This window comes from Larus michahellis, chromosome 2 (assembly GCF_964199755.1).
Source record: "Larus michahellis chromosome 2, bLarMic1.1, whole genome shotgun sequence".
Classification (NCBI taxonomy): domain Eukaryota; kingdom Metazoa; phylum Chordata; class Aves; order Charadriiformes; family Laridae; genus Larus; species Larus michahellis.
The window spans coordinates 49,867,465-49,891,921 of NC_133897.1; the positions used below are offsets into that span (position 1 = coordinate 49,867,465).

A 24,457-nucleotide genomic window follows, 5' to 3' on the forward strand; every position below is an offset into this window, starting at 1 on the left:
AGGGTGTAAATCTAAGACCACTCTGATTTTTAATATGTCTGATTACACTAATAGGCATACAAATTTATTTTTTAAAGAACAATGAGCTCTCACTTCTCCATCTAGTCCTATTAACTGAATTGAATGCAAGACAGATGAACGAATGACAGAGAAAAGGAATGCACACAGAAAGATTTATTGGCTGTAGAATTTTTTAACATTGACAACACTGACAATATTTATAAGATGCCTTCTATGGAAGAGGAGTAAGAAAAAGATGAGGATGCACACTTCAGTAGTTCATGCCATATTCTTATTTACTACACAAAGGTATTCACTCTGAGCTTGATACCATAGTTTTGGTCATTTTAAGTCAGTATAACTAGTGCTACCATCAATAAAAACAGACTGAACCTTGCTGTATCTCCTCTTTTGGGTTGGCACAAGCATTTGCACATTGAGCTGGATGACAGAACAGATGCAAGTTAAAATGAGCCCGATCTAAAAAGAAAAGCTCCTTCTAATCAAAATCAGTTGTCTATTGATTATTCATTTTAAGATCACAGCTCATAGCAATGATTCATCAATGTGGACTTTTTTTGAGACACCTATTCCTGCCACACAAAAAAACCAATCTCATCAAAACAAAGAAATGCAAACCCCAAATATCCCAAAGCTCAGTGTTTAGAATACTCAGACACAACACGAGAAGCCCAATTACATGTTCTTGCTCTAAAGCTGTAAGCACATAGGTTAAAATACCTTTTCACTCCATTACATAATAGTGTGTGACTTTCCGACATGCATATAGGATGCAGAAAGACCGGCAGATCAGAGGATCACACCAAGTCTCCCAAAACTCAAGCAAGCACCACATCTAGACACCTACTGACTATCCATATAGAACATATGTGTTCGCTTCCCTCTGTCTTTATCAAAAAGGTCCCAGAAGTAGTGTGGGGAACTTAAATATCAAAACATTTGACGGCAAGATGTTTTCCCTCTTAACTCTGATACAGTATCTGGATGCCCATTGATTTCCTAAAGTCTTTACATGAATGTGAATTTAGGATCTGTCTTTTCCCTTAACATATGTTACCCTTAATTCTCCCTTAACAAGCTTCTCTCTGAAGCTTACAATAGTCCATTGTATTGAAGCTTACAATAGTCTATTATATTTATGATAGAAGTAGCTGAAGGAGGACATCAACTCAGCGTTTCATAACACCGATTTAAGGAGGAATATAAATTATGCTTAGAATCCTGAATGAAATATTGAAAACACAGACAAAAGTCTGAGATAACTTTTTACTTTCCTGAGATGTAGATATTTATCCACTGAAGAAAAGGATCCTAGGGGCATAGCTCTTCATTACCCCAAAAATAACAGACTTGTAGAAAAAAAAAACCCACCACATTTTTACTATCACAAAAACTAACTAAATTGAAGATTACTGCAAAGAGATGCACTGGCAGCACCACTAATGTCATTTTAATGGAAAAATGTACTATTTCATCTCTCAAAGAAAACAGAGTAAGTTTAATGGACTATGAAAAAAGTGCCAATTAAATGTCTTTTAAAAGGGTACAGTTTTTGCTTTGGTCAGGCAACTAATCTGAGAAAACTGCAAAGAAGTTATTTAAACCTGCAATCAGTAATGTAAGTTTTCAGTTCCCTAGCTGAGAATGTCCTTGTTTTCTACTACCAACTTGGTTTGGACTGCAAACACAAAAAGCCCAATGAATTGGATTGATAAAATTAATTTTTTGAAGTGGGAAAAACCAAATCTTCCTACAATTATGATAGAAGTTCTGAATATTTTCTCCAACAATCCAGATATGCTGTGCTTGATAGATTCATTATCGTTAATTTAATTATATTTACATTTTGTGTTTATTAACTTGTAAGAACTTTCCTCAAACACATCATGAGCTTCTGCCAGCAGAGGCTAATTTACTCGAGAAATGTTGATGTTTCATTTGTTTTCCTCCCATGTACTCCCTGCAAGTATGTAAGTTATATGCAGTGGACCAGAGTGTTAAAAATAAATTGAAGAGATTTGTTATAGAGGTTGAAAGTTTGACAAAATTCACTCAAAAAACTTAAATGGAATCTCCTCTCGTTGTTACCAAAGTTTTAAGTGATAAACCTGATTATGACAGAAAGATAAGCTTAAGGTTTTCAAATAATCATTTTACAAAACAGTAGACATCTGTGTGTGTGCACACATGTAAGTATTCACGCACACGCTCTGCTACAGCTTCTGTCTCCTGCATACAGATTTATTTTTTTTTAATTGGGCGGGGGTGGGGGAGGTGTTTGTTGTTGTTGTTTTTCACATAAAAGGTATCAGGGCAAAATAAGGAAAGTGCCCTTGGAGGAAATAAAGATACACTGAAACTATGATAATTTGTGAGCAGACTCGACAAATTATTTTATAATAAAAACATTAAAAAGAAATAGGTTGGAAATAAATGGCCAAATGAAGCCATTTTTATTTGAATTTCCTTACAATATAGGCAGACATGGATAAACCTAAAAACAGGAGCTAGAGAAATAAGCTAAGCACATGACTTAAAAGTGGCATTCTGTAAGAATTTGAATGACAACAAACTATAGACCTAGTGCAAAGCAGATACAATCAGACTAGCTAGAGTCTACATATAAGTTTACAGGTCATATAACTGCACCTGTAACAATGCAGCTCTTTTGCAACTGTAGAAAACAATAACCAAATTGTACTTCAAAAAAACCCAGAAATAAAAAAGTCTCAAATTATATGGAGTTTCAATTTGGATAAAAACAGAAAATAAGATATTCTACTGCTTTGACAAAGGAATCACATTCTAAGCTCAGTATTACAGAGATATTCTAATATGCTGTCCTTCTCCATGGGATATTCAGTTTCTTAATTTGGACATGGAATTCCATAAGCCAAAGGCTTTGCAAAGAAACTTGCAGTGTGAAGGCTGTAGCAGGTTCTCTGAGCCCTTTAAATACTCAGTAGAGCAGTGGATCCAGGTCTGTAAAAAACCAGGCACAGCAGCTTAGGTCATAATGTGAGACTGATATTCCCAATTACAAATTTAAAAGACGAAAGGAAAAGGACTAGATTTTTGCCTCCAAAAGGACAGGCATAGAGCGACTCAATAGGTGGAGGAGGCTGGTATCCTACCAGACAGAGAAGGACACTGATCCCCAGCATGGAGGCATTCTGTGAGGCTGTTCTATCATCTCTTACTAAAATAAAAGACTGAGTCTGAAATTCCACGTAAGAGTGGCTGTGTCAGAAAATGGCAGAAGGCCTGATGTATTCACAGAGAGAAAGAACAGTAGCTTCTTTTAATAAATACGACACATTAGACATACATGGAAGCAAGCCTCCCTAAAGTGGGAACAATTTTTCGTTCTGCAAGATGAAGAATAAGCAGACTTTTCTTTCCAAAAATCCTGGAAAGAAAGAATCTTCTTTTTGTAGAATCTAGTTTCTTAAGAACCAGTTTCAAAACCTAAATACAAAGATAAAACTTTAACATTTAGGTGTTTTCCTAAGATAACTAGGAATAAATAAGAGGAAATGTTGTTTCAGATTTGTAAAGGGCAATTCCATTGAAAAAAATACATTACTAAGTCAGAAAAAAACGTGACCTATCAACAACTTTTACTGCAACTGACCGATAGAAGAAATTACACATAAAATGTGTAAAATGTCTTCATCTTCAATATAAAAATGTGATTTGAAGAAAAATATACAAGATATCAATATCCCCATAGTAGTCTAAGATCAGTCTCATTTTTTCTAATCAATGCAGTATTCCTAAAAAAAAAAAAAAAGTAGATCAACTGCAAGAGAATACACAGGTATAAATATTCATTTATTATGATTTTTTTCTAACTTGACCTACATATTAGAATACATCAGCAGAATAAAGTAGTGCACGGTTCCACAGTTATATCTTTGTCTAGTCTGTGAAACAGTTTACTTGCATTTTATTTTTGCATTTTAGTGACCTCTGGTGGTTACATTCAAAACAAACTGCTGTTCACCGATTACCTTGATAAGAACTTAAAAAAAAAAAAGGGGGGGGGGGGGGAAAACGATTAATTCTCAAAAAAAGAACAAATCAAAGACTTCTGGCATGCATTATGTGAAAGTTTATCCTGTAAAATGAGGATGAGGCTTCTTTTCTTTCCTAAAGTTCTTCTGCTTCTTCAGGCCTTAATGTTACTGCTATTTAACAAGTAATTTAAACAGCAGCAACAGAAAGGTTAACGATGCAGATTCAACCTCAAAGATAGAGGAACTATCCTTAAATAAGTGTATAACTGGGTAAAAGACAGTAGGGGGTAGAAATGAAGAGCCAGATTTTAACATGTAAGAGCCAGCAGTGGTGTCCTGCACAAGTCTCTGTTAGGTTCTGTGCTACTTTAAAAGTACAAAAGAAATCACAAATAACTGGATGAGTGCATAATGAGGTAAGAAAGAACTGTAAAGGGGCTGTGGCCGAGTGATAAAAATTGGAAAGAAAACTTGGTATACACAGCATGGTACACAGTGAGCAAAAATAATTTTAGAACCACACCTCCATGGGTTCTGAACTGACTTTTCACACTTGGGAACAAAATTTTGGGGCTATAGGAGATAGCTTTACAGAGAGATCACCTCTGGCTAACAAGGGTCAAAAAAGCAAACAATATTAGAAATTACTAGGAAAGGAAGAGGAAACAAAATACAGAACCAGCTACCAATGCATAGATCACTCGTATCTTAAGTCTGTAAGACCTGGAACACACAGAGTCATTTTAGATTATGCTGTTCTGACTAGCTACAGCTTGGTTTTGACATTTCCTAACTCTCAGCAGCCACCAAGAAACTTCAGCTGAAGCATCAGCTGGCTCATATAAGAGGATAAATTACAGCATTATATTTTAATACAATATCTGATGCTGGTTTAAAGTTTTGGGGGTTGTTGCTTGGTTTGTTTTTTTAAAAGCATCACACAACATGTAATAGCTGACAGTCTACAACAATGTTCAAACTCACAGGTTCATCTTCTTCCTTTGGGGGAGGGGGGAGCAGAGGGGAACTCTGTAGATCTGAAATTCCTAAATGAATCCTTGCTACTTTTCCTATAAATGAACTATCAAGTTTTGTGTACTGCCTACAGTTATCTTATTTTAGTTTACATATACAAAAATAAATTTGAAGGCATGAAAATATTGGGATTCAATTTTTTTCTCATTCTAATTTTGTGTAAGCACTCTAAAATACTTTTAAGATTCAGAGAAAAAACTTGAAATGAATGTCATTACAGCAAGCACAGTGGATGCCTTTTGAAAAGTATTGTAATTCAGATTCGTTAATTTAAAAAATAAGTCCCTATTTTCCCAATGAATTTATATAAAAATTAATTTTAATTCACATAAAAATTGTAATCAAAATTAATTTTCCTTTCTAGTCCTTCCATTTAAATGTCACTGGTCTCAGACTTAATTTGTTTTTTGAAGTACAAGCGTATTTCTAAAAATGCTAAATTCCATTTGTGAATAATTTTTATGTTCATACGAACAAACAAAAAACTGGAAACATTTTGAACAAAATAAAAGTACAGCTCACTGTAAAATTACTTCAATCTATTGCTTTTTACATACACAAACCAGACTAGGATATATATTTTCTATGATGGAAACCGGGAAGCTAGGGAAACTATCACTGAATATATTAGTCCTAAACAAACACCTAAAGCCAGAAGTTATACGGACATCTCAAAACTACTTTTGAGACCACATACAAGACTGCACTTAAATTGCAACCTGGAATTCAACTGGCATGCAACTGTCAATATTGGAAGACTTTAACTAAACTTCAGTGACAGTAACCATAAGGACTCTTTCCCCACTTTAACTTTATGAAAGAAATAAAAAACCCTAGGTAATAACAATAACGTTTTGAGTTCAGCTTTCACTACAGAACTGAAATGTTAAGCAATATAGCAAGATAATCATAACCATTCTTAATATTCCTTAAGAAGAAACCAGAGGGACATAGAACAACAAAAAAATCTTTAGCTGCATTGCCAAAAAAGTCAGCTGTTAACCAATAACTACATGTTCCTAAACACCAGATCTGCACAGTATGGAGACATATTTACTATGTGCGTTTAGCAGTTGCATCTCACACTCAAACACCCATCACATTCAAATCCTGACTTCACCTCATGAACTAGAAATAATGTCACATTCACACTTTAAACAGATATTAAATAGCAGATTCTGTCGAGGTTACTGTCCTGGTGGAGTGACACAGGACTAATTTCTCTTCTAATGCCTGGGAAAACTGCACTTTTAGAAGACTCCAGTGTCTGAATTTGTGAAAATATTTACTTTATAGCCAGCTATGGTATGTGGATTTCAAGATCTTGTGGTTTTTGAGTTAGCCAGGTGCGGGGATGACAAGTGAGGCCCGCGCGCTTGACCCAAGCTGGCCAACAGGATTATTTCATACCATGAACATCTCATTCAACATAAATTAGAAAGTTTGCTGAGAAGCTCTCTTCTCTTCCTTCATGGCTGCGATCCTGAGAACTTCTTGCCCTAGCACTGGACCCCTGAGCCTTTCCCTTCCTCCCGAAGCCGCAGCACTCGTAGTGTCCAACATTTGCTGTCCATGGCTGGGAGTGCACAGCTCCTGCTGACAGAATGGGCTGAGTATAAGCCTGGTATATTTTATACTGCTATTGGGATCATTATTGGTTCTTTAGTGTTATTAGTGTCAATTATCTAGTCTTATTCTATTAAATCTGTTTATATTTCAACCCTCAGCTTTCCTTGTTTTTTTCCGGATTCCCTTTTCCAGGTGCGGAGGGGTCATCGGGTGATAGAATAATTGTCTAAGAAAATAAATTGTTGTAGGTTTCTCAAACCGTAACAGTTACACAGTTTGTGTGCATGTGTCACATGCAAAAGAAAAGACAGTAAGATCACTTTGTCTAATCAGTCTTCTGTTTAAGTCAACTGCTAAACATGCAAAATGAAAAAAGAATTAAAAAAAAAAACCCAACTTTTCTTCTCCAAAGAAAATGACTTGCCCTTCATTACATACATTCCTTAGGAACTGTGAGGAATCTCAAATGTTTTTGAAAAAAGGATTTCTAAGAATCAATTGTACTATTTTTATACTAATTATAATAATTACATATCAGGTTAACCAAACACGTCAACACTTCCTTCTTGTTACACACACACTCAAAATAAGTTTGACAGTGGCTACTTAATTTTCTGAAAAGGAGAGAAAAAAAGCTCTTGTTTTATCATTGGTGGGTAGTTCTGCCACAGGTTAGTGAAGATCAGAACGACAACTACATAGAATAGACTCAGAAGTTTATGAATTTAATTAATTGAATTAGTTACACTCACATTTACACAAAAGAGAAAAAATAAAGCATCGTTCACAAAGAAAAAAGCTGTGAAGTTTCTGACATAAATAGTAAAAGCATTAACAAAACTCCCCCTGCCAAAAAAACCAAAAAAAAATTAAAAAAAAAAAAAGGAACATTACCTCAGAAACAGGTACATTTTCTCCAAGTTCAGATGTGTGTAATGCCAGTAAACCAATCACTCGAGCAACTTTGGCACGTCTGCATATCAAATAAATTTTTTGTAGATGCACAAAAAACTATTTCAAAAACAATTACATCTTGTTTATATTTTACACAGATTGCTAAGGGCAGGAAATATTTGAAGTGCTATTTACAGCTCAGATTTTCCTTTTATTTCTATTTTCTTTGTATCATCAAATTATTTCATTATTTTAGCTCCATTTAGTCATAAATTCATGCATAAATATGTTTCTTTCCTTTAGCACTGAAGAATGAAGACTCTCTAGTTTGTTATAGTCTTACTAATCAGTCATGCTCATGCTCACTTTTCTTATAACACAGAAAACCCCTATAGATCATTTTAAACTTCTTCATATAGCTGAGAAAACAGAAGTTAAAACTGTATCAGCAAATCAGTTTTAAATGTTTCATTAAAGAAAACACTGGAATAATAAAAACAACATTTATGAAACAAACAGCAGAGGGCACTATGACATTGAACTATTTCTGATGCATTTAAAAAAAAAAGTGCCTTTTTTTTTTTTTAAAGCTACCATTCTAGATCTTTTACTACTATTATGGTATGGGTTGGTTTATTCAATGATTTTAAGCAACATTATTTGATACGCTAAGTTATATAACTTCTAGATAAAATTTTAGATATTTTCTATAATCTTCAGTCCCGTGAAATAGCAATATATTATTAATTCAAATGCTGAATTCAGTCTGACAGGCTAAAACACTCCTCAAATACTCTGTGAAAGAATATCCTTAATAAAATTCAGGGATAATTCAGTATTTGAAAAAAATCAATTTAAAATAATTTTTACTTACATATCCCAGTTGGCGGCTGCACGCAGCTGCTGTATCAGTATAGGAAACTATAATTTAAACAAGATAAATATACATTAGTGATTTTCAGTGATCGGATACATCCCAATGATAAAAAAAAAAATCGAAATATCAGTAATTTCATAAAAATGTATTTGGGTAACAATTGCAAAAAGTATTATAATAGACAAATACTGTCGATACTATCCAAATGATAAAAAAAAGGCTGAGAGTAAAAAATATAATTTCTTTCTATATTCTTGCTTTAAACTAAACTGCTAAACATAGTGCATTAAAAAAAGAAAAAACACAATGCAGAGGAAAAGAATCTCTGATACTTTCAATCTACAAACACAAAGATCATCATATACTGTTACCCAACAAGTACTTAACAAATTAAATTTATTATGTGAGAATGGACAAAACCAGTTGGCACATACTAGAATAATGAATGGAGTGATAACACACATAATTAGCCACTTAAGAACCAAACTGCGTAATAACTAACTCATTTCTAAACTGTTCTGTTAATTGGCAATTCAGTTATCAGATTATTTTCCCCAGAAAAAATTCTGCAATGATAACGGAATACACCTTCCAGCAATTCTGTTTCCCATTTTCACAAGAATTCTATGGCAACCTGAATGTTCCTCATTGAATTTTTCCTGGCAGTGCAATTTTGCCCTTAATATCTCTATATCCAATGATGACATGTGTCAGAATATGACTTAGGTGCTTTAGTGTAAATGTAGGAGAACGAGGTAGTTTACTTTTTATTAAATAAATTGAAAAGTACACATCTCAGAATAGCCTCTGCAAAGTTTTTACATAGTGGGAAAAATAAGCCTATTTCCCTTCTGCACACGCAACACTCAAATATGTTAAACCGCTACAGAGGATACTAGTAAACCTCTTTATTTAACAGAAAATGGTTCTTTAAAGGTGAAGTCACTGTTTAAGTATACACTAAAACAGACTGTTTAGAGAGCATGCTCCCTCTTTGAAGCTGTGCTGAAAACTGCTGAAAACTGAAAGTTTTACTGTTTGTGCTTTAGAAAGTTTTTCTTGCTCTTCTTTACAGACATATGGCCAAATAAAATTGATTTAACACTTGAAACGTGACCTTTTTTCAGTCTTCTCTGGCACTTAATGATTTACAAAGACTAACATTTCATCATATGTTATTTCACACTCTCATCAAGGCTAGTTTTTACCCTAACCTTTTTACTAACACAACAAATCTACACGTAAATCCATCTGAAATCTAAGAGAAAGAATTAGTTTCCCCTCAGTTCCTTTAAAAAACATGACGTGGAATTTAGGGTTTGGGGTTTTTTTCATTACTTTATACTAAATTTGCCACGTTATTTTTGTCAGTACACTAATGATTTCTTGGAATATAACTAAAAGTGCCTGATTTTTGCTAAAATGGCAAGTGTGTAAATCATGCTGATTCCTTCAAAGCTTTGCTATTTACCAGCTGAGAGCTGATTAGCCTGCTTGCAACTTCCTTGTGGACAGCCACAGTACACAGATAATACAGTAAGTTCAGTTTAGAACGTGCTGCTCCTGTATTCTTCTCGATGGAATCAAGCAGTGAACATACTCGTTGTAAGAAGTCATTCCAGTCCATGTCTTTCAGAGATGATAACTTCTCAGCTAACCATAAGAAGCAAACAAGTAATTAAAGACAATGGATCTTTGATGTTGCTTTAACACACCAGAAAGTAACATCAACGTGAATAAGTAATACCAAAGTTTGAATCTAATTACAATTTTAGTACTTAAAGTATTAAACAAACGTGATAATTCACATCTGAAGATTATAGAAATGAAAAAAAGAAGTAAGAAGAGAAACAAAGCATAAAAAGGGAACAATAAAAGCCTCAAAACATTTTTGAAAGTGCAACCTTGTTAAATCCCTGGACTTCACTTAAGTAAACATTTATTGGCACTATATTTAGGAAAGGTAGTAGTGTCCTTAATCATTACTAACTCTTAAGAATATGCAATTTCATTAGAGTAAATTTGAGGCAAAAACTAATGAAAGTCAGTCAAATCTCCTCAGAATCAATAAACTGAACATGTAAATAGTTATTCATATTGTAGGTATCCATCTAGTTCAGCCTTAGTAGTATCAGAACATAGATGACTTCAGGAGGAACACAAAGAAGTCAAGTCACTAGGATAATTAACATAAATCCTGTGGTTCAATTCACTGACCACTGTACATAAACAGAGAATTTTCAAAGACATCCTAATTAGTCTCAATGAATAACTTCACTCTAGCAGCCATACATTCCCTCAGTTTTGGTTATTTATTCATTAACAACTTATCTGCCATCCTGATATACCCCAGTACAGAATATTTAAGAGCATGTCTTCTGGTTTTCACTCCAATTTTACACTTAAGTAACAACACCTACTAATGAAGGCAATTATAATTTACATTAGTAAAGTTGAAAAGAGGTTTGGATTTCAGGTATGTATCTTAATTTTTCCACACTGTCTTTAATCGTTATTGACAAGCAGCACCAAATTCTTCAAAAACAATCAGAAAGTTTTCCAAAAAAACGCCACAACCCTGGAATTGTTACAACCATAAAAAACACTGTCCCATATTAAACAAATACAGACAACAATAGTTAAACATATCAGAACATCAGTCTGATAATTTAGCTACTTAAATGCAATATGAAATAAAATACCACCCCCTTAGGCACTTGACTCTGATCATTTTTGCCTGGGATGTTAGCCAAATTAAAAATATATTCCGTTACTACAATCTTGATTGGGAGACTGGGGGATGTTGTGTTCCTTTTCAACTATAAAATCTCTTCAACAAATTAACTCTCCAAAGTACATACTTTATAGATAGAAAAAAGGAACTTTTATGTCTAGGAAGAGGTGCGATATGAATTCTAGAAGGACTGCATATCTGTCTGATATCCCTCTTCAAGCATAGTAAAGTGTAATAGTACTTCCTTAACTGGACCAGAGGAAGTTTTCCAGGGGAAGCCATGTTACACTCATGACAATGAGCAGCCTTTTGTTTTCAGAAATAACAGCAGCCTTTCTAGACATTAAAAACAACAACAAATGGAAAACAACTCCACAGTACCTTTTGGGATATGATTCCCGTAACATTTCATTATTAAAAATGTCACTGGCAAGGCTGCCTAGTATTATATCAACACTGCACATTTTAAGATCCTGTTTTCATTTGTTTCTCTACCTTTGTCAAATTTTAATCTATTTGGTTGAATATTTTACTTAAAGTATCTCAGTTGTTTACAAAAAATAACACAGGGAAAAAATACGCTGCTTTTCCCACACTAAAAAATTGTTGATTGTCTTATCTTAAAAGCTTTTGAACATGGGCTTGTAACTGGAGAAGGCAGAAGAGAAAGAGCATATAACTGTTAGCACTTGAAAAGTCTACTCAGAGTTGGTCTAGCTAAAAACGTTACGTATGCAATTTCAGTTTCAGAACAGTTACGAGTTCTCCAACTATGACAGTTCATCATCTACAAAGGGAGGGTATAAGTTTTGTGATAGCGAGTTACACCATCATATGCAGAACTTAAGTTTTAACACCCTCAGCAGATCCATACCTGAGTATGTTGGTATATGTAAAGTTTTGAAGTCAAATCTAACTGGCACTTGCTTCATTATCTGGAAAAATAAACAAACACATTACAAATAGTTTTAATACATTTCTGGAAGTGCTTGAGTAGTTGAACATGAGAACACAAAGATGCAAAAATTATACAGGATGGGTGTACAAACCACTGCTCTTTACTGAAGCATTTTCCAGTGTTCTCTGGTATGTATTTCAAGCAGGTATTTGAGATTTAACTCTATGCTTTTAATTAAATTGTTAGTATTTCCATTTAAGTAGTTTTTTTAAATGGGAATATAAAATGATAGGATTTTTTCAGTTTGCATATTTGTCTTGCTTGTATGCAGAAAAATACTTGCATTTGGATTTAAAAAGCCACAAAAAGGAACTATACAGCTGAGAGCTCATGAAATGTTTTAGCAATTCATTGCCATACAGTAAATATCTTTCTACAGATCTTTGTAGAACATAAGAAGTCATATTATCACCAACTAATCATTTGTAAGGTATGGGGGTTTTCCCCCACAACACATCATTTTCTGCTACATCATGAAAGTGGATGACTGCTCAATGACTGAGCATTTGAGTGTGATTTTTCAGTAACTAAAGCACACAAAAAAAAGATAACTGTATACTGGAATTTAGCCTTTGACAGATGTAACCTCAGCATAACTAAAGAGCTATTTTCTAAAAAAGGTCTTCAATTCCATAGATCTGCAGAACACAGGGAAATTTTACAATATAAGATGACATTTCAATTTTAAAATTCTGCCAGCATTGAGTAAATCCCTTTCCAGGAGATTAAACTGCAAGCTCTTCAGCTTTACCAGGTATCAGTATCATCCTTTAGTCTGAAGATCGCCAAGTATGCAATGACTCTGATTACATGTCCCTGGAATTTAGTGGGCTATTTTGCGTTGCTTCTGAGTCTGGCATTGCATGGTAAGATTAGTCTCCATGTGCGCACTAGTACGTACACTTACCCCTAATCTCATCTCTTATACTTGTAGTAAGAAGAGAAGCAGTGAAAGGCTCAAGCTTCGTGTCAGAGTCCTGAGACAGAACTGAGAATTTACCGAGGTGGCGTTCAAATGTATCATTACCTTTGAAATTCTCCACTGGCAACAGCATCCCCCACCCCAAACACATTAAAACAGTATTGTTAGGCAGTTACTTTACTTCACTGCGTAAGATTTTTAATTTTTGAGAGTGTTAGCAATTCCATTAAAACAAACACACAAAAAGATTGTTATACTAAAGCAATACAGCAACTAAAGGCTGTAAGACTTTCCTAATGAGCTAGATGCTCACTTCTGATGAAATATCTTGCATTTCCTGCATCTGCCACTTACTGAGTAAAGTTGCTAAAATGACTTCATTTTTTTTTTTTTTTTCACAGAAATAAAAGGAAGACTAAATGAGCTCTTGCCTATTATTCCTTCTACCAATACTACACATATGCCCATACAAACAAGTTACAGTGTCATTACAGTGCCGAGGTCTGATTCTTTTTTGGTCTTCCCTTTGCTGCCAATCAAGTGTCAGTCTCTGCTTAAGAGACTCATCACAAACCATTATCACATTAGAATCCATGTGACAGAAACTGGATGGACATTTCTTGTAACTTCAGGTCTTCTTTTCCAGAGAAAATAAGTTCATATTTATTAGAAACATTATCACATCTAAAGTTTAGTTATTTCATAAAGGTATAACTCCTAATCTAGAAGGCTTCATAGATGCCCTTGTTTTGGGTATACCCAAAACACACTCAGTTTTGTGTTCATTTAAGTAATAGATATCAAAGCAAGTTATCAGAAAACAAATCTACAAAAGAACTGAACACAGCACTTAGTAGTTTCTATTTGTTGTAAGACATTATTTAATACTAGTATTCAACCCCAAAATAACTCAGTTCTCCAAATTAGCAACACAATAGGATTATAAAAGCCTGCCAAAAAATTTCATGAGAGCTTGCCAGATGACTGGGTGGAACTGCTTTAAAATTACAAAATACAGGAAAGGAGTTTCACCCTGATTAAAGATTTATCTGTAAAAATAGCCTCACCCACAAGTTCCTGAATATTATATTTTATTTTGCTATACCTTTGGATTGTCAATGATCGGTGTTACGATAAGATCAGATTCAGTGTAAATGAGCTCTTTCAATGTTGACTCCATATCCTGCTGACTTGAGCACATATTTTTAGCCTAGAACAAGAACAAAGTTTTTTAAAAAATTATTTTGCACCAAAAAAAGAAAGTTTATGTTTATTTCCCAAGTATTTCGTTTCAACATTATACCAAACAGCTTCACCATATTAACAACATATTCTACATTACTTTTTATATATGTTGTATCAGATAGGATCAATTAAAAATTATGATTAAAAAAACATGTTGGAAGAAAAAATACTGGGTCCAAAAAGCTTGCAACCTAAATTTAAAAAAGTAGACTGAGAAGAAAGACGATAACATTATCCCTTTTATACACTGGAAAAAGGAGACTTAGCATCTTGCTTAATTCTATACATCTGAAGTTCTGCAATTTTTTATTTTTTTTTAAATAAATTACACACTTAAGGAACTGCTTTCCTGTTATAATTGTGGAAGGATGGAGAAGAAAGTTGATTTTGCCAAAGACACAGGCCAAAATTCTAACTATAAAGATACCACCGTCCCTTAATATTATTTATCTACTCACCTTTTCCAAGCATGAGTCTCTTTGTGGAGAATTTTGGATTGGGGCATTAGTAGCATCACTTACTTCTACTGCAGTGCTAGTTCTAGGAGTGGGACGAGAACTTGAAGAAAGAAAAAAAGAAAAAAGACAACAAAGAACACAGATTAAGTTTTACTGCAAGCTACTTTTTTTGTTGTTCTTTTGAAGCTTTCATGCCATACAGTAAACTTTCAAAGCTCACCAACACAAATGATGCTATTCCTGCTCCATCAACTAAACATGAAGTTCCTGTCTTTAATATGTCCTGACAAGGTCAGGATTTGTTTGTCAGAAATGGGAAGGACTATGTGGTTTGTTTTTTGTTTGTTTGTTTTTTCCTATGTTAAAGGAATGTAATTTGATTACTTTCTCACCCATAGTCAGTTCTCCAAGCTGGATGGTAAAACATGATTATCTTAATTCCTAATGACAAACAACATACAAAGGGAATTAACTTGACAAAAAATTGCAATTTATTTCATGTTATTCTCTTCTGACTGCCAATTCTTGGTTAGGTAATGGGAATTAAAAACTGCCTGATTCTCGTGTATGAATGTGAACTGGATTTATTTTTCAGTTTTTCTTTTTTAAAAAAATCTTGTTTTCTAATTAGAAAATGAAGAAATGAGAGACAAAAAGACTGCAGATTTGCAATTTTCATAAAGCTGCTAGCGAATTTATTTTTTGTAGTATATATTAATTTAAATCAAAGTATTTAAAATCAACTTTAGAATTATTAGAAGTGGCAGGCCAAGAAGCTAATTTAATCAACAACTTCAAATTAATGTGTTCTCTTGATTAGCAGAAAGTAATATACACATTTAGCTGCAAATCGGTTTTATTTACTAGAAAAAGCAACTAAATTAAAAACATAAACACCAAACAAAATTAAAGATACTCATGAAAAATCTATGCTGAGAAGTAATACTTTATTAAAACTGACTGAAATAACTGGAAAAGTACATACGCTATCATGCACAATAACCCTATTTCAGGTTACACAAGAAGTTTGAAAGACTATTTAATTTTAAACTGGAATATTTCTGCTTGATGAATACAAGAACAAAACCTATTTTACTAGATAATCTTCCTGGCTTGAAAGCTAGTACAAAGTGTCAGAATCAGGCCTCAACTAAAACAAATCACTGTTAAACCAATCACTATTTTTTATTTAATACCTATGTAGTACTTAGTAGATTGTTACCAATAGCTTGTGATGAAAAGCTGAGGGCAGAATTTATTAGTGGATTATAAACTGAGTGCTTATTCTTGTGTATTTAAAGTAAGCATATTTAAAGCATATTTTCATATATAGTAAGAAGGAAAGAAAGTTCTAAATAAATTATTCTCTTTAGACAAATAGCTAAGAAATCAAAACCCTACTTCCAAAAACCAATGTAACAAAGCCATAAAAGCTTAGCTTTATTTGCATGCACTGCTTTAGTAGCTCTTCAAAGGTATCTTAGTAATAATGAAACTGGTGATAGAAAATTCAAAAGGAAACACAAAATGTTACAAACATCACAATAAAATGTCTGAAGAGACAGGAAAAAAAAAAAACAAAACAACAACATAAAGGGTATCAAGGGTTTTCTAATTGTTCTTTAGGTTTTCATACCTGAGAAGAAATATTGATTCATTTGATTCACCATCAACTGCACTCTTTGGGCGCAATTCAGTCTGAGTTTCTACTGAAAAGAGAACATGAACTCGCATTCAGAAATTAAAAATAAATAAAACAGAGAATAAACATGGTATCAAGATCGACAAAATTCATGGGAACAAAATAATTGAAAATAATGTAATGAATAGTATTACCTATTTTGAAAGAATTGCTTGGTAGCTTGTTATTTGCTCTTGAAGATGACAGGTTATCTAGATTTTTATGAGTATCCACTGGCTCTTTGGCACTCCAAGCCACAGATGACTCTGTGTCTTCACTGCTGTTTAATAAAAGATATTAATTACACAGATTAAAAAAAAAAAAAAGGAGGGATCATATGCATTATTTGTTGCAATTATTAGCATAGAATTTAGCGGTCATTCTCTAGATCAGCATACTATTGTAATATGTGCTACACGTTTTTTTTATATTAGTAACAGCGATGATGAAAAATAAGTTTACAGCAAGTTACTTGAAGAATACTAAAAATTCTCTGTCTCCCTCCATACAACTTGAATGAAAGAAACTAGAAAAGCTAAATTATTACCCCATAGTACCAGAGCAATAAAGAAATATTAAAAGCTTTAGAGACCAATTAATCTTCACTGGAAAAAGTCACAACAAACATACTTCTGATAATGAAGTTTGTAGCCTAGATATAGATTAATAAAAACTTTTTTTTTTTGCTTAATGATTTACATATCACGCTTAATTGCAAGTTTATTGATTTTGGTTGTTTGGATTTTTTAAACATACCCCTTTCTTATTCACAAGGAACTGGGTCCTATAACCTTCCTGAAGGATCTACAGGATATCAAATATTAATCAAACCCACATTGTGAAGAAAATAGATACACAGCCCTCACAGCTAGAAAAGTACTGAGCTTCTTTTGCATGTCAAGCCCATGTCTTACATTTGTCATATTTGTTAATTAGTGCATACCTCAGTGGATATTTCAGAAAACCCTCAAGAGTAAGGTCAAATGTGGGAGATTAAGATTCTACTAATTATCTGAGAATCCTCAATGATGAGCGCTGTGGCAGAGGCTGACATAAGTCTTGCTAAAACCTTGAATAAATTCTTACTTTGCGTTATAAACTTTAAATCATGACTTCTTATCTGCCTTTGTGGTGAAAGCAGTAATAAAAGACAAAGAGCTGGCTCTCAAACTAGAACAAACATTAATAACAAAAATATTGCAGCACTGGTACCAGAAATAGGTATTAAGCAACACAACACAAAGTTTTAAAACAGATACAACACAAAAACATTTAGCAATCTAAAAAAACCAAAAATCTATTTTTACGTTAGTTCCCTAGATTGGAACCTAAAGTATCTTTCAAATATTTAGGAGAAAAGAATATAAAAAAATCAACACTAAATACCCTAATTCAAAACTAAAAACAAAAAACAGCAAGGTAACATGTTTTGAAGAAGCCTAACTTTTTAATACATAGAACGTATTATTCACAAAAGGTTTGGGTTCTTCTGCATATGTAGCAGTATAGGATATTACAAATTCAGAAAAAAAAAACACATTAGATTAATGCTTTATGTCATAAGCAAAGAATATGGGTCATCTGCATTTGCAAGGATATAAGGCTGAACCACAAATCTAAGATGCTGTACTGATAGGCTTTGTGATGCTCTAAGCCTAATGCATAAAAACAAACAAACAAAAAAATCAGTAGAGATAAAATTGACCCACATTTATAAGATTCTACAAAAGCTTTCAGAAAAAAATTATAAGTCAAATTATTGTGCATTATTGTTATATAAACAAATTAGAAAAAATGACAGCGGTTAGTTCAGAAGTAAATTTTAACACATTCTGTTGAAAGCAAACAGACAGTGTAATACACTAATAGGATAATTTCTAAGCGTCCACATTGGATCACTGAATGGTGTAAAACTCCATTCACCAACTAGTTAACAACATGAAAATCCTAAGCAAAATTCAAAAGCAGGAAAATTTACAGAAAACCAGTATAAAAATATATAAATATTGGTTTGCTTAGATTTACTATAAAAGAAGCCTTCCTTGAACACTCACTACCTTGAGCTTGTGCCCTGGCTGTCTGCAGAATCACCACCACAATGGCTAAGGGATCCTTTCCAGAATGGATGCTGCAATAGGTCTGTCCAGTTCAGCCTTTTGAAAAGCAACAAACAAACTAACTGAAAAAACAGTGTCAAAGTACACCTCTACAGAGAGATATCAGACTAGGTCTTCAACACTACAAAGCACTTAGTCTGTAGTGATACTACAGAGCAATTAATCCTCTTTTTCGCTTTTATTTCGTCAACAAAAGTTTTCTTACAGGACAAACATTTTGCCTCAAATCAGAATGGGTAATTCATGCAACTCAGAGGTATGAGACTAAGAATGAAGGAAACCGCATAGCCAATCCCAACATGTAAATTAGCGGAGCTACCCTATAAATTACAATCTTATGTTATTTAACAATATAACCATATCAGCTATAAATCAAAGCCTCATAAAATAGATGTGCTCATTGCTCTGAAAAAGCAAAAGCCATCCAATTTTAAAACTGCCCATCATTTCTGTTACAAAGTTATGTATTTATCACCGGGTACAAAAATACAAAGACATACTTAATCAAAACATTAACTGTGTATATCTTCATATAAGAAAAAGCACAATTTGTTCTTTTGTATGAGAGATTAAATGATTTTTTTCATTCTTTATAATCTACAAATTACTATACATATAGTATCATGGTAATTATTTTTTTCCAGAGGTGAAAAAAGACAATGTAAACAACTATCATGGATTGGACAGTTTACCTTTTCTGAGGATCCTTTTGAAGCAAGCCATCAAGCAAACTAACAAACTCAGCAGAAGGTTTGTGAAAAACAGAACCTGTAAATAGAAGCACTTGAGAATATAAGTATTAGGCAGCAAAATCAGCCATCACACAATGTAGATCAAATCATTACCTACACATGATGTTTAAAAAGTTTTATTTAATAGTAATTTCATCTGAAAAAATCTGAATGTATGGAGAATCCTAAATATACACTCTTTGCATGTCAAAGGATTCTCAACCCCCCCAATAAAACCACCAATGCTCAAACTAATTAAAATTGTTTATATGTTAAAAAAGCACCCTCCAGTTATCATGCAGCTATTGGCAAGAAATAAAGTGGAGTTGAAATCTGCTTTAATCAAAATTAAATTTCCCCTAACCATGATAATTTTAAAGAGGACCATTGTTGCGCCCTATTATACAACAGAGGTTTCCAAAATTCTTATTTAACTGAGAAAGACTCCAATTCCGAGAGCTCAGAACTATGAAATGCACTTTATACACTTTGAAAACAAAATCCCTCACAGAACTGAAGCAAGTAAGAACAGTTTTAATTCTACAGGTCACTGTTTCCACTACATCACTAGGAACTGAAAAGAGCCAATAATATAAGAGGCTGATCAATACTACCGATGCCCAGAATGTCTGAGATCAAAAAGTCCCAGATGGTAGATTTACTTTTAATTCTTAACACTAAATTATATGCCTGTTTGTCAACAGATAAACAAGCATTCATCAGTAATGGGGAAAATGTTCCTATCAAAGGAAGGCAATGCTAACATTCACTTGACAGCTAACTGATTCTTGCAGTCAGCCTCAGAAGAAATACTGCAAAACAAAACTTTAACTTTGTAAGCATTACTCTGTTTTGATTCATTGAACAGTAACAGAACAGTACCCTCTGGTCTAGGTGGCAATGGATCTTCATAGAAAATCTTTTCAATTAATTCTGAAAGGCTGTCTGAGAAGAATGGTGGTCTTCCTACAAACAGAAGTGTATTTCACAGATTAGGCAAACTTCAAAACAGCTGTCAGATGCAATGATATATGATGAGCTCATTGTCCTAAGGAAACATCCAAAGAGATAAACACCCTCAGTGTGAATTCTATTTATCAAGTTCTATTATCAATTTAAATACAAAACCTAGGATTAAATTCTTCTAGCATGAAAAGCAAAAGAGACCAAGGACAGAACAGGCACTAAAGATGGCTTGATGGAAGTCACCATGATAGCCTGATATGAATCAGCAACGAGACAACAAAAGGAGAAGGTCTAAGCAGAAATCTCAGTGTCTGTGTCCTGGTTTCAGCTGGGATAGAGCTAACTTTCATCCTAGTAGCTGCTGTGTTTTGGATTTAGTAGGAGATGTTGATAATACACATTGTCTAACTTGTTGCTCAGTAATGCTTATATTAAGTCAAGGACTTTTTTCAGTTTCCCACAGAAGCTGAGAGGGAACATAGACAGGACAATCTGTCCAAAGGCTTCCATACCACAGAAGTCATGCTCAGTATATAAATGACGGTTGGCTGGAGCGCGGGAATCCACAAACGTTGCTCAGGATGGGCTGGACAACTAGTCACTGGGTGGTGAATAATTGTATTGTATGACTTATTTTGTATATTCTCTTACCGTTATTATTATTTTATTTTATGTTACTGTTCTATTAAACTGTCTTTATCTCAACCCACAAGCTTTTGTCCCTTTTTGTCCCTCTTCTCCCTATGCTACTGGGGGTGGCAGAGTGGGGGGAGAGTGAGTGAATGCCTACGTGGCCCTAGTTGCCAACTAGGGTTAAACCACGACATCATGTAACTACGTTGATCCTACAGATCAGCTTATTAAGTCTTCAGAAGGTTACACTGTAATTATCTTTTGTGATTAAGTTTTCCTTCCAGATGCAGCCAATGCTAGCAGCCACTTTATCGGCCGGAAACCCAATGACTCCAGTTTTACACTAGTGAAACAGTTTTCTCTTTCAAAGGTCAAATTAATACACCCAGAGTTTAATACCGAGGAGATTAAAAACATTACATTGTCAGAATTTGAGGACTGCTCAAACTTTAAATCATAGTATTTAAGCAATACAGGTTGGTTAGTATCATAGTATTTAGAACACAGTCAAAAGGACAACTTAACAGTACTACTTCACTTAATTATTTGATGAAGTCCCTTTTTTAAAAAAAAAAAAAAGTACAGTTAGTATATTCTTCAAGAAATCTTTAAAACTTGTCTTAAGTTTTCTATGTCTTAACTTTGCTAGAAAGTTAACAAGAATTTATTCTGCGACCACAACCTATGTTTCCATTATCACAGATGTTAAATAGGTACATAAACATACAACCTGCGAACATTTCATAAAGTAAACATCCCAAGGACCACAGATCACTGGCTTTGGAGAAGTCTTCTCCCTTTATTGCTTCTGGAGCTGTGTATAATGGAGAGCCTACAAAATACAGCATGTATAACGCACTTTGATTATTCATTCAGCATTCATCCTGTTCAACACTTCAAACTTTGTCTCCACACTTCAGTGGGTTAGGTATTATCTTCACTTAGTAAATGAAAACTGAGATACCAAATGTAAATTGTCTCAAAGGAGCTTCTCACCTATATCTTTACTGAATTATGTAGGATTATATATGCTATTTTTGTTTGTTTCACTTCAATTAACCAAGCTGGCTTGTGCTATACTTTTCTAACACAGTGCTAATGCAAAGAATGTTTTGATACACCTTGACAGCTTCCAGAGCCAAGCAAATTGAGCAGAATGATAAACCAACATAATTCTCATGTGAGTAACAGAGATCATTATGTTATATCAGGTTTTATTATTTTATTATTTTTTTAAAAAGCTATCCCAAGACATAAACTTCCATGAAATCAGAAAACTCTACAAAGGTAGCCGACTGGATGACTGATCTAAATTAATTATAGCTATTTTCACACTAACACACTGAAAATCTCCCATATCAAATTATAGCAGTTTATTCACAAACCCTTCTTGTGAAGTTCCTATTTCTACAGTAGTTCCCATCTAACCACTAACTCATTTCTCAAAAATCCCTAAAAAAAAATTACACAAACTCAGCAAAAATGTCAATTCCGTAGTCCTTTAAAAAAGCTTATTTTGGATTCTTTTGTTCTTGGGTTTTATTTTTTTTAAGTGACAAAAGGTCATCAAACATACACATGAACCCAGCTGTTCCAAAAGGCAACAGGAAAGAGATTAGATTTGTATTTCTTCCTGAACAAAGATCTGTTCTTGGTCTTAATATTTCCAGTATGGACTTTCTGCAGGAGACAGCAAAGTATTAAGAAAGCTCTTTTTGTTCCCATAAAATATTGCCAAGAATTCCATTGTTCCTAATAACAGTAACTGCTATAACACACCATTATGTTGGAAATAGAGGTCTGTGAGGTGCTCTGAGATGCTGACAAAAGATTCTGAAGATTAAAATCAAGTTTCTGACTTTTTCTTATTCAATGAAAAAATAACAGCATTTTGCAGACTACTGCATTTGCATGGATCTGCCTGTTGAAACTAAAGCACGATAACTTTCTCATATTTTAAAAAGAAGTCATCATTCTTAGGTAAAAGGTACTGAAATAGTGGAGTCTCAAATTAGAAATCACTTGGACCATTTGCAGCAAAAATGACCATGAAAGTACTATGTCAATAAAATCATGAAAACAAATATCTTAACCATTGTTAAATGGATACCTAGCAGCAGTGCAAAGTCTCGAATGGAAGAAGCAGCAGTTCTGTGTAGTACTTACTGAATTTTGTGTATACATTTAACAGGAAGTTAAAGGAATTTAGTCCTAGACCTTACAGAGAGCATCTGTAGCACAGATGTTTTAAAAGTGCATAAATAATTCCATACCTCAAGTTTTTCTGAGACAAAACAGGATTAATTTTAAATCCCTTCTTTTCTTTATCATACTTCCAATATCAGTTACTTCTTCATTCTACAATTACCACTTTATAACTGGAACCAAAAAGGTTGTAATGCAGTAATTCTTTTGCTACTTCCTTTAAATTTTTTTTAATTATTATTTTAAATACACTGTCCTATATCAACTAAATGTCAGAAATACAATTTTATCAGTTAGGAAAGCTAGTTACAGTTTGAACTCTGAACTTCAAAAGTTTTATTGATCTTCTCGTTATTCTAATTCTACTACCTGTACTTAGTTAATGATAGGTGAAATGCATCAAGGACCAAAGGTATTTCAGAGCATTTTTCTTCCCGCCATAGTTTTCATCAAACAGCAATTAATAATCAAGCCTACTCAGCAAACCCAAACCAAGAATTAATATTTTTAATTAATTTCAGATCTCATCCATATACTCAATTTGTTAGGATTTCAAATGTTTGTCACCTACATATGAGCTTCAATCCAAAAATAACCTGAAAACTATTTACAAAAAGCAGGAAAAGAATACATTTTATGGCAGACAGAACTATATTTTTTCCAGCCCAGTTAAACTGGCTCTGTGAAAATTAGAATTACGAACATATACTTGTAAATACAGTTTCTTTTCTTTCTACTCACTTCCAGGTTGTTCCCTCTGTATGTTATGATCTCTCTGAACAATCTTCCTTAAGAGCAAAATTTTGGTTTTGAGCTTACTTAAAAAATTCCTCATATGCAGGATATGTGAGACCTCCTTACAGAAAATGTACAGACCATGCTTTCTGTTGCAAAGACACAGTCAAATACATTAATCTTTACAAATGATAACACAACAGAATTAATTATTCCATTTCTCTAGAAATTTAGTTAGCCCCAAGAGAACAATGAACAACTATTTTATTTCAAGGTCTTCTCTCCAAATTACTGCAAACAAAAGCTTTTTACAACTTTAATTATGTTCCTTTGGTGCAAGTTAGTTTTGGATATAAAAATATCATACCTCGAAATCTATTTTTCAGGTATCTTTGTGGAGTGCTTTCACTGACATCTCCTTCACCTTCTTCAGATCCAACTAAAGCAAAAAAATCTTCCAAGTTTTCACCATCCACTTTAGCCAAGCAAAAATTACTGAATTTCAACGTGCCAGGCCCTTCCAGCAGAATCTAGAAGAATAAACATAATCCAACATATAAGTATCATATACTAAAACTGATGACTGCTGAAATTTACAACTCAAAACTTGGAAGTTTTTAAGTCAACACCACCTTTTTTCTTATAACCAAAAAATTA

The 24,457-nt window shown here is 33.5% G+C and overlaps 1 protein-coding gene across 12 annotated transcripts in view; it reads right to left on the bottom strand.

The window, feature by feature from the left end:
* ULK4 (unc-51 like kinase 4) overlaps positions 1-24,457 on the bottom strand; it is a 248,934-nt gene that overhangs the window by 214,112 nt on the left and 10,365 nt on the right. For 10 of the 12 annotated variants that reach the window (XR_012585552.1, XR_012585549.1, XR_012585551.1 and 7 more), the window contains 13 exons: positions 24,168-24,330; positions 21,591-21,692; positions 20,144-20,227; positions 19,223-19,298; positions 18,471-18,566; positions 16,569-16,693; positions 16,369-16,441; positions 14,733-14,832; positions 14,135-14,239; positions 12,024-12,084; positions 9,887-10,068; positions 8,413-8,459; positions 7,539-7,617 (listed from right to left, as the gene is read on the bottom strand). Coding sequence is in view for 9 of the 12 variants with exons in the window: in XM_074575248.1 (XP_074431349.1) it covers positions 7,539-7,617; positions 8,413-8,459; positions 9,887-10,068; positions 12,024-12,084; positions 14,135-14,239; positions 14,733-14,832; positions 16,369-16,441; positions 16,569-16,693; positions 18,471-18,566; positions 19,223-19,298; positions 20,144-20,227; positions 21,591-21,692; positions 24,168-24,330 (1,293 nt within the window). In the remaining 3 variants the exon portion in view is untranslated. The remainder of the gene's footprint in view (positions 1-7,538; positions 7,618-8,412; positions 8,460-9,886; positions 10,069-12,023; positions 12,085-14,134; positions 14,240-14,732; positions 14,833-16,368; positions 16,442-16,568; positions 16,694-18,470; positions 18,567-19,222; positions 19,299-20,143; positions 20,228-21,590; positions 21,693-24,167; positions 24,331-24,457) is intronic. The other 2 variants (XM_074575250.1, XM_074575252.1) reach the window with 2 other exon arrangements.